General features: G+C 36.2%; 1 protein-coding gene across 1 annotated transcript; it reads right to left on the bottom strand.

Moving 5' to 3' along the window:
- Positions 1-3,182: 3,182 nt before the first annotated feature.
- On the bottom strand, positions 3,183-8,959 carry LOC128857571 (probable cytochrome P450 28d2). The gene is made up of 7 exons (XM_054093324.1): positions 8,930-8,959; positions 8,534-8,641; positions 5,994-6,086; positions 5,433-5,900; positions 5,210-5,324; positions 4,867-5,136; positions 3,183-3,530 (listed from the first exon to the last, which is right to left on the bottom strand). Exons 1-7 carry the CDS (start codon positions 8,957-8,959, stop codon positions 3,364-3,366), a joined length of 1,251 nt encoding a protein of 416 aa, XP_053949299.1. The 3' UTR covers positions 3,183-3,363.
- Between the last annotated feature and the right edge of the window lie 2,407 nt (positions 8,960-11,366).

Below are 11,366 nucleotides of genomic sequence, written 5' to 3'. Positions count from 1 at the left end.
GTTTGTACATACTGGCTTGGCTACAGCAGTATTTTGGCGTTCCCACAAAAGCCGGTTATGCGTTCCCGGAACGACTCGGATTTATGTTTATCAAATTTAATTTTTGTACAGAAAAAAACAGTTTTTAAAATTATTTTTTATCCGAAAAAATAAAATAAAATATATATAGAAATGATAAAAAATTATAAATCAAAATTTGTGCAATGAATTAATCTCAAAATTGAGCCCTTGATTTTGAAAGTGGTATAAGTCATATTTTCGACAGTAAAGTAGCGCCAACAAACAAGTATTTATTACGATTGTGATATTTACACCCAATTTATAAAAGGAAATGTGGTTTTGAAAGTTGGAATAACTTATACCACTTTTAAGGGGGAAGTCTACTGTGACAAGGGAAAAAACAGGCTTATTTTCCGGATTTTATTTCTAACAAAATAATGCTCGTACATAAAATCTATTTAAACTCTTATCTTTATTATATATTTAAGTTTTTGAAAAAAAAATTTTAAGTCAAAATATTCAAAATGGCCGCTGTGGCACTTCTGCAAGCGCAGGTCCGCTTTTCTTAGGTGCCTAAACGGTGTACATGAAATCTTACGTTTCGGTGATCTAAAACAAAAAAACAAAATATTGTTATCATATACATAGTATTGACTCTCGTCTGACGTAGGATTATGTCGATAAAAAATTTTGGCGTTGAAAAAAAAATTCTTGAAATTTTTTTCTTTTTTTTTGCCTAAAATTGATGTTACTATTGTTTATAACAATTTAACAAATAACGATATCAAAAAAATCCTATGTCAGACGAGAGACACTATTACAGAGAATATATAATTAAATTTTTAAGCTGATTCATTTATCAGAACTCGAGATATCGTGTACACCGTATACAAAAACTTAGTTTCGAGAAAAATGCGTTTAAAGTTTCAGTATAGCAGGTACGCGCTTTGGAGCGCTTCGGGAAAAGGTCGAAATTTCAACGAAGAAAAATTTAGCCAGCTGTAACACATATTGTACCTTATTTAAGAGGGTTCAAAGTATTTTTTAAGCTAATAAAAAAAAAATCGATTTTTTGAAAAATTCACAGTAGACTTCCCCCTTAAAATAACTGCATGACTTAAAGAATGACTTATACTATCAAGGAAACATTTTTTTAATTAACATTTTATTCAAACTCATTTCATTGTAACTAAGTAAATTATTTATTAGTATTTAGGAAAATAAAGTGTTTGTGAAGAATTGGTGGGATATAGGGTAGTAAATCCATCATATCTTTACGTTTTTCTTCTGTTATTGGTCTAATGGTTGTATATAATGGAAGCAAATCAATATCTTCGTATATTCTAGGTCTTCCTCTTTTAGGTGAGCGTTGTAATACTTTGAATTCGGAATTGTCGACCAAGGAAGTTTTATGAAACATCTTATATGGAGCATTTTTTAGAAATCTGATCCATTGTATTTTTAGCCAAGACACAGCTTCTCCATTGGTGTTTTTCTTTCTATTATTCGTTGATTCTTTTAGTTGTTTTGTCGAAATGAAATCTTTCTGAGCCATTTGTACTACCAAAAATGGGTTTTTCTTTTTACATAATATACTTCTATTAAATTATAATAATGCTCAGGTATGTATAAATAATTCCATTTTTTAATTCTAGTTTCTATCAAACCAAAATCACGATCATTTGGCAAAAAAGAATGACCGGATACCATAAATTTATGATCAACTGTTTCATCATTATTATCAGATGACTGAAGAATTTTTAACCAAACTAAAGCTATGTTCCGATTTTGTCCTGAGCAGGCATCAAGCTATGATATGCTTTTGAGTGGTAATATCCCGAATGTGCTTTAAGATGGTGAGGTGATTGTTTCATCCCATGCACACATTTTAGCATTTTAATTATATACATACATATTGCGCTACCAAAACAGAAAGTTTTGGATAAGGAAGTGCTTTCTGCAGATCAAATGTAATATTCACTCAGGTTATCTTTTGGTTTTTGTATGACATCTGTTACACTTTTTCTAGCCTGTTCGGCACTGTTAAGATGTGAATCTTGTATTTCATTACTGGTTGCTTCAATTTTTAGCTTTAGCGTATCACACTTTTGGCATGTGCCTTTACGATGAGTATGAAAATTTAAGTTGAACTCCGTGTTGAATATTTTCCTGTAAGTCCTCTCCTTCACACATCATGTAATATTTTAATCACATTATTTCCCATACAGCTCATACATTTTTCGAATATCTAAGTCAGCACTTAGACACTTTCGACCTGAAGTGTGATGTGATCTCGTGTAATGGCTCTACATGCTGGTAAGCTCAGAATATGTGCTCTTAGCACTTTAATTTCTTCTTCATCTGTTTTTCTAGATAAACCAGCCATTTTGCCAGGACCATCCGTTCCAGGTGTTCTAGAATTTAACGGCGTAGTCTTCCGTTAGATACTCGTATTTTAAAAGTATTTTGAAAGTATTGTTTTCGAACCAAACCATACCCAAACAAATTCTGTTTTTCGAAACTTGCTAATTTCCAAAACAACTCAAAATTAAATTTCCTGTCTTCATATCCGATTCTATTTATATATTTTTTGGCAAAGGCAATATTTTTTTTCGATAAGTTTACCACTCACATGCTTAGACTCATTTGTTTCATATTCCTCTCCACTATTTCTCTTCATATTTATTATATTTTTTGCATAATTAAGTTGATTTCGTGTCTTCTTTCTTTCACTTTTAAAGTATGAACTGATTGATCTGAAGACGATATTAGTCTTATTCGTTTCTTTTTCTTGGGAGCATTACTTATACTTCTTCACCATATAATGTCTACAATTAACTATAAATAGTACGTTTTTACATTAAAAGGATTACTTGATCTTACCTAAACCGTTATCTGAAGACATAACAAAATTACTAATTATTTAGCCAAACTTTGTGAACAGACTGACTTATATAATATGTACCACTATCCAAAAAAAACAGTAACTGTACTTTGTTTACCAACCCAAAAATAAACACATTTTATCGAGTTAATTTTCATGGCATACTGCTAATCTCTTCAGATTATGTTATTGTATTTTATTAGGATTTAATATGAAATAGCTGATAAACTAGATTTTTAAAATTTTTGACTTATACCATTTTCAAAATCAAGGGCTCAATTAAACAATTTATTGCGAAATTTGCTCAGGGTTCTTTTTATTACACTCAGACTTAAATATAAACCAATTTCTGAAAGAATTAACTGCAGTGTTCAAAATTCATGGATCACTTGACAGGAGTCGCTCAAGTTTGACATAATACTTTCCAATTACGATGCTCGTACGAGGGCACATAATAGCATCGATAATTCCGACTGAAGTCACTGCAGCCGTTCAAATACAAGTTCAATGTCACCATCGAGCATCAGAAGAAATGAGTCAGCAGCAAGCTTGTTGTCGGAGCGCGTGTTGCGGCCGCAAGTCACTAGAAAGTTTTTAATTAACTCAGAAACGATGACTTTCACCTCAGCAAGTCCGAGCTTCCTACCTATAAACAGAAACCATTAAAAAGTGGAATTTTTAGGTTTTAGGTTTCTTTTTTAATAATCAAAATATCAATTTTAATAATATTAATATCAAATACGAGCATCAGAGTTATTATTATTAAAGCAGGAAATTTCTAAAATTAGGTCATAAAACAGATTCAAATAAATACTAAAAAGAATTAGTTTGATAAAACGCAATTAACAGACAACAGTACTGATTATTTTAATTTAGTTAAAGAAATCTGAGTGATCCATCTAGCGTTTGAAATTTGAACTATCAAATAATTTTTTTCTTTTTTTTTTTGTGACCGCTAAAGACCATCCGTGGTATGGTTTGTGGTTAGACATTTAAAAAATGATTAGCTTCTGAATTAAACAAAATTATGAAACATTAAAGTCGACTCAATTAGACAATTTTTTATGGCTCGCCGTTAAGGATAAATGTTACGCCAACCGCTCAAAGATAATTCAAGAGTTAAAACGTGAAATCAAAATGGCCGTAAAGGAGACAAGTGCAGAAAATCGCGAGAGTGCACTTGAACAACTCGGTTGAGGGAATATTCTACTGTAACGAAGCTCGTGAAAGTCACCCATATTCAATTCTTAGATTTACTCTTTAATATAATATTTTTTTGTAAAAAACATATCTCCTTAAGTTTTTAGACTATTGCCGACATAATGGAGAACATTAAAGAAAAGCTTAATAAAGAAAAGCAACAAATTGTAAAGAGAAAAAGTCAACACGGTGTATGATTGAGTATAGAAACCGATTACTTACATGGCAGTAAAAGTTAGAATATAAGGAGTCATATTGAATTTTCTGACAAATATTGTCATGTTTTTAGTCATAAAATTTTCTATATAGAAGGAATTATTCGAAAAAATAAAAGGAGAAGCTAAGGTGCCCCTCTTCAGGCAATGGCAAACCTCCGAGTGTATTTCTGCCACGAAAAAGCTCCTCAAAAAAAATATTTGCCGTTCGGAGTCGGCTTAAATCTGTAGGTCCCTCCATTTGTGGAACAACATCAAGGCGCACACCACAAATAGGAGGAGGAGCTCGGCCAAACACCCAAAAAGGGTGTACGCGCCAATTATATATATAAGGTGCTAAAATGTACCACAAACATAAAACTATGCTACAAAACATTGACGATAATATTTCTGACTATTTTTACTGTATTCGTTTCACCAAATATTTAAAACTTCCTTCACTTTCAAGTGATCCTGTAAACTCATGACTTTTACTTGTTTTTGGGCCCACAAAAATTAATTCACACTTGCCACTCATACACTTTATGTACCACTTTAAAATAGAAATTTGAATTTTTCCAGACTTACCTGGACACATGCGAGGCCCATCGCCAAATGGCATAAAAACGCCCATTTCTCGATATTTTCGCACTCCACCCAACTCTTCAGCAAAGCGTTCAGGCCAAAATGATTCAGGATTTTCAAAGTAATCAGGATCGCGGTGGAAAGAGTAAGTAGAAATATAAACTGCATCGCCAGGATGCAAAGTTAAAAAGGATTTATCAGAATTTTGCAAAGTGATAGTTTCAGTGCAGAGCTTGAAGAGTGATGGGAGCGGTGGAAACAGACGTAGCGTCTCTACAAAGGAAAAGTAGTCCAAAAGAAGTAAGCTAAAAACGCTGAAAATTAATGGAAGCCCTTAAATGCATACCATGTAAACATTGATCTAAATAAGGCAACCGGTTAAGTGTGTCAAAGCTGTTTGCAACGTCAGCGGAGATTAGCTCATCCCTGAGCTTCTGTTGAACGCGTGGATTACGTGCAAGCTGAGGACAAAAGCAAATACAAAAAACAAATATTACATGAAAAACATAATGCGAGTACTTCGACTTAGCAATAATCTCAACAAACACAACCTCATCGTTTTCACTCACCAATAACAGACAGTGCGCAACCAGCATCGCTGCCGTCTCATAGCCATCAATCAAAACTGTTGTTGTATGTCCAGCGATTTGCAATATGTCTTTTATGGATTTTTTATCCACAAGCCGCTGCAAGTGATCAACTACATCGCCACGCAACCCATATCGTCCCACTTTGTTTCCTTGGGCGGCCTGTTGGACGCGCGCCTCTAACGAGTCGACAAGTAGTTGCTGGAAGAAGCGATCCGTGATTGCGGGAAAGAAGCGAACTGGACAGCATTTACGTAGCCATGGGCAGATATCAGTGCGTATAAAATAGCGTACACATTTAAATGATTGAGAGATGAAGGCATCGGCCATACGCTGCAATGGGCAAAGCCAGTCAGGGGAAGCGTTACCTTTGGTTGGATCACAGAAGGCATTCGCTTCTACGCTCCAAATGAAATGACACATGAATTGTGCGGCAAATCGGTTGGCGAGCTAAAAGGTTAAGTAAAAGATATTGAAATATAAACGTATTTTAGTAAGTGCATAACGATAGATAAATAAAAATGAATGGTCATAAGTACGCACCTCTTTGGCATTTTGAGGTCGCGCGTTGGCAGCTGTAAGGAATTCGATGGCCTTCAGAGCACTGTCACGCATTGCAGGGTAGAAGCAACGGATCTAGACGGTTGAATCGAAAATGTAAGACACTTTTATTACGGTTTGCGAAAAATTATGGTTGATTAAAAACCATCGAAATTAAGGTGAAAATATCAGGCAAGATGAATGCTTTTGCATGGAGTTCATATAATTCTCGAAAAGTTTAATAAAAGCAAATAGTTATATAGCTTATGAGCTTATGAATAATTATTTGAGTAAGTTGTGTCTTTACGGGCAGCCACCGCAGCCGAAAGGGCTAGTACGTGACTACTACTCGGGGGTTCGAACCCGGGCATGAACTACCAAATGATAGACAAAGATCACTCTAGTAGCAGTCGACCCTTGGCAGGCAATAGCAAGCCTCCGCGAGTATTTTTGCCATGAAAAAGCTCCTATAAAAACCATCTTCCGTTCGGAGCAAGCATAAAAATGTAGGTCCCTTTATTTGTGGGAAAACATCAAAGCACACACCTCAAATAGGAGGAAGAACTTGCCACTAATGGATTTCCTATTCCTACGTAATACCCATGGTAATTGGAAAGCAAAGCTTTCCCAGATGATGGCTGTGAGATAGACTGGTTGAAAAGGTTGCAAACTTCAATATGAATAACTTGTATGCTGTTATAAAACGGACAGAAAATCGATTTAGGGGCAGATGAATATTAAAAATTACAATTCCAAAAATGTCACCTGATATCCACCCAAAGAGATCCTCAAGATTTTTGAAGATATGGGCGCCATGTGCTTTGAATCTTAGTCTTGCGGGCAGCTGCGGAGATACAGTGAAGATACGTGGCGTGCAATTACGTTTCATGAATTCAGTTATAACTACAGAACTGGCACATATGTGTGAAAAGAGGGAATATTTCTCTAGTTCCAGCCAAAGTTACAAATCGATGGTACATTTAGTTTATATTTTATACGAATTTTTCGAAAGTAACTTATTAAATTTCGTCGTGGAAATAAGAAAAAGCAAACGACGACAGGGGTAGAAAGAACCAAATAGTCACTGGTCACTAGTGATTAGGCACCTGTACAGTTGAGTATGGCGCTGAGACCCGAAAACAAAGTCAACAACGAGTGAAAACTGGAAAAGGTCAACTATAGCGAGGATACCCAAATTGCGACGAAAAGAAATGTTGATCGCTTTGCTCGGATACCCTCAACGTTATTAATCTCTGGATTCGAATCCAATGTAAAGCACGGTCCTCCTAAAAAAAAAATCTCATTCCTCAAAACCAAAGTCTTATTCTTTACATCCTTACTCCCGCAGAATAGTCAGCGCATTATGTGCATTTTGGCTGTCCAAACAAGCAAAAAATCAAAAGAAAAGCACACACTTCCACATTGCATCAGGATGCGCCAGCAAGAGGAAGCGGGCAGCCGCGGTAATAGCGCAGATACACTACTTTAGCGAAGTGCGCAACCATCTGTACGATCCTTCTGCCAGAGAAATGTGACACACAGGTGTCGCTCCAAGCAGTAAGAAGGCGTTGTACGTAAGCAATGACAAGTGGGCATTCCCACTACTTAGGAGTGATTGCCAAGTCTTGTCGAGGCACTATGCTCTCGAAACTAGTGAACAAGGGAAAAAAATGTTCTTGATAAACAGACAGTAAATAGAAAGTTGACCATCTTGAAGCGATTACTTATTTTCCGTGTGTCACCCAAGCCCGCCAAACATGGCTGGATCACTTCCGTTCCTAGGCAAGAGCTTTTGACGAAAAAAAAGCATTCCAACGCTGCTGCACCCACCTTGCAGTCCCAATATCGCCTGCTATGGATTTTTCCTATTCTGCAAGGAAGCCAAACTGGTAAGAGTGGGAGAAATTAAGATGCTTCCAATCGTAGGACCGATGTCAGAGTCGCTCGGTAGAGTTAGTCGGAGGCTTTTGTGAAGATTTATAAGACAATTTTGTGCACAACTTAATTCTTTTGTGTTTTGTTGATAGTTCCCAGAACTTAATTTCCACACCTCGAACTCGAATCGCTACTATAATAAGGTTTGACATATGGGGGATGACACGAGAGTATTAGCTTGGGTAATTGGCTCTCTCTACCCAAGCCAGTCGACTTCACTATGCAGGCACTGAATCAGCATTGTTGATTTTGTCTACATCTAAGGCTCACTCAGCCAAGAACAGGTGGTAAAAAGAATACCACAATCTCCTTATTCGGGGAAATCCCCCTTGCTTATCAAACTTAACTTTATCAAGTACACCATTTCCTATCACTATCACCAGCTAGCCATATCAATTCGATAAAGAAGTATTCAAAAGAGGCACTCTACGATTAATTTCGAATGCACTCTCAGCGAGCCAAAGGCTGATGATTGGTTCAAAGTGATTGCCATTTGCCAAAAATGCATCCCCAACCCTTGTGTCGAAGGTCGTACCATCCACAAATAAATCCATCGTAGAAACTAGCCCGGACAAAAACAACTTATTTATTAGTATAACATAATTTACCCGATTTATAGTCAATGCGGGCACCAACTCAGATCTTCTCATCTTCCAATTGTCGCCGGTAGTAACGAAAGGACTACATGTACGCATGAGCTCTACATTAGTATTTGTCTGAAAAATAAAGGTGGAGAAAAATATTACAGAATTATAGAGAAAACAAAGCAGATCGATTATCATTGTCACGAGTGCAGGCTGCCTAATCATATATCGCGAATGCCAGTCACTTATTCGTTTGAAACAAAAATTCCTCACAAGTGCATACTTGCAGACACTGCTTATAAGTGTGAGAACAATACGAAAGGAACAATTACCAGAAGTTTGATTACCACCCATATAATATGTTACACATCACAGCCAAAACTTGGATTCTTTCAAGCAAATTTTACATTCAATAATTACACAATTAGATGGTTGAGTACACTCACCCATTGCGAAGATTCATTGTCATGAAAAAATCTAAAATGTTGCGTTAAGATCTGCGCAGCCAGTTTTGGGTCGCAAATGAAAAGTTTTGGACTCCTCGCAGTGAATATTCCGACAAATTTCTGTGTCGATTTATAGCGACTGAAAAAATGTTAAAAAAGCATACATATCAAGCAAGTTTTGTAATTGAAAAGTTAGAAAATATTTGAGTAAAAATTATATATACAGATAAATTTCATGCAGTTCCTCGATGACATTGCACTGAACAGCAGAGGTTTTGGGAAAAGTTCCCACTAAAATATTCGGTTGAGGTCCTGGAACGCCGCGCTTGCGCCAATGATCGAAGTGGTAGCGCAAATAGAATACTACTAGCGAGCATACAATGACACTAAATAAACCAAATATGCAGAATACTGTGAAGGATAACATCTCTGAAAAGTTTCTAGAGCCTACTCGTGAAGCAACAAACAGATCCTAGTGTTAAGGTTGGGATGCTGTTCTGCAACTATTTGCGTTGATGCCATGACGAAGGGCAACATTTTATAGAAACAGTAAGTTTGAGTGTAGTATTGAGTTTGGCGAATGTAAAGTTCCGAATTTTCCAATAAAATTGTACCTACATATTTTAATTGCCAATACGACGAAAAATTAAGAAGCTGTATTGCGTAATGGTTGCAAACTACAAGAACAGTCTTGAGCAAAAGTTTAAGATCGCTGTATTATTTGTATATCAGACTCTTTAATTTAAGAATGTAAAACATAAAATTTTCACTACATTCATAATGAGACAGTACTGCTTAAAAAAGTAGATATATGAGTTATGCTTTTCTTTCATAAGTAATCGAATTCTGAAAAAACGAATACCTAATATCTTTAGTCTGATGCAAAAATTAAGTTACCACATTTAAATTAACTACAGTCTCGTATTTTATTATTTAAAAGACAGCTCTGTATCTTTCAAATTCAACTCTTTGGTGAATCAAACTGACTAAATTTTCCGCCAATACTTGGGTCATTTCTTAGCATTCAAGAATTAAAAATTGCTTTGCTTGAAAAATATTGGCTGCATTTCGAGTAGCACAACGATCACTCAAAACCTTCCAACAATTCTGAATAGTAAAGCGTTTTTCAGTAAGAGCGCTTCAATTTTTTTTTTGAATAAAACACAAACGGTTTGACTTTTTTAACTAATTTTGTTTTTATTATCGAGTTTGAACATATACATTTAAGTATGAAATTCGATTTCTTTTGCATGACCATCGCGTGCACGTTTTACGAAGTCCAATCGTTGAACCCAATTTTCGACCACTCTTTTGCATAAATCGGCCGAAATTCCAGCAATTTCGCGTTCAATATTGGCTCTGAGCTCACAAATCGTCGCCGTCTTGTTACTGTAGGCCAATGACTTCACATAACCCCAAAGAAAATAGTCTAGACGCGTCAAATCACACGAGCGCGGCGGCCATTCGACCGATCCATTTCTGGAAATAATGCGCTCATCGAACTTACTCTTCAACAAATCAATTGTAGCGTGTGCTGTGTGGCTTGTGGGCACGTCCTGTTGAAACCACATGTCGTCTAAGTCCATACCATTCAATTGCGGCCAAAAATAATCGTTTAACATGTCGCGGTATCGATTTCCATTCACAGTAACGTGGCGATCGTTCTCGTCAACGAAAAAATATGGGCCAATTACGCCGCCGGCATATAAACCGCACCAAACAGTGATTTTTTCGGGATGCAACGGTGCCTCATGAATCACGTGTGGATTGCTTTCTGCCCAGTAACGCATATTTTGCTTGTTGACAAAGCCATTGAGCCAAAAGTGAGCTTCATCACTGAAGATGATTTTTCGACTTTAAACTTTCTTAACAGAACACGCATTTTTATAATAAAATTCAGTGATTTGCAAGTGTTGCTCAAGTGTGTAGCATTCCATGATGAAATGTATACTAATGAAGTTTACAAATGACAAGCGAAAAATAAAAAATATTGCTTCGTTCGCCCTCCCTATCGGAAAAAAGTTGAAGCGCACCTATTGAAAAACGCCTTATTAAACAGCGGCCACTCAAGAATTTTAAACGTTTGCCTTCTTAACCAGTTTGAAGTATAAAGTGCCATAAGTGCACTTGCATCGCCCTGTAGGAGAAGGTTACCTACAGCGGCAATTTATCTTCAACCAAAGAAAACAAGAAATTGTGGAGGGTTTCAAGGGTTGTTTGCCCGCAATTCATAGATCAGTGGATACTTTCAAAGACATAGCTCAACAAAAAGTAATCTTGTATTCATCTCTTTCTTCCAGGCTGTTTGCAAACGATTAGTATGAAAACCATCAATAGGATTCTGCATGTTCACCTGGTGGTAAGGCAGGTATATTCGCGTTGGATTCCATACAATTTAAAAAACACTCTCG

The sequence above is a fragment of the Anastrepha ludens genome, chromosome 3, assembly GCF_028408465.1.
Source record: "Anastrepha ludens isolate Willacy chromosome 3, idAnaLude1.1, whole genome shotgun sequence".
NCBI classification, from domain to species: Eukaryota; Metazoa; Arthropoda; class Insecta; order Diptera; family Tephritidae; genus Anastrepha; species Anastrepha ludens.
This window is presented reverse-complemented; position numbering and strand designations above follow the sequence as displayed.

Excerpts from the sequence above, each read along its gene's own strand:
- LOC128857571 (XM_054093324.1), bottom strand. The coding sequence starts at position 8,959 with ATGGGTGAGTGTACTCAACCATCTAATTGT. Across the intron at positions 8,642-8,929 it reads GTACTCAACCATCTAATTGT|ACAAATACTAATGTAGAGCT; the intron begins GTAATTATTGAA and ends TTTATTTTTCAG. Across the intron at positions 5,137-5,209 it reads TTTAGATCAATGTTTACATG|AGACGCTACGTCTGTTTCCA; the intron begins GTATGCATTTAA and ends TTTCCTTTGTAG.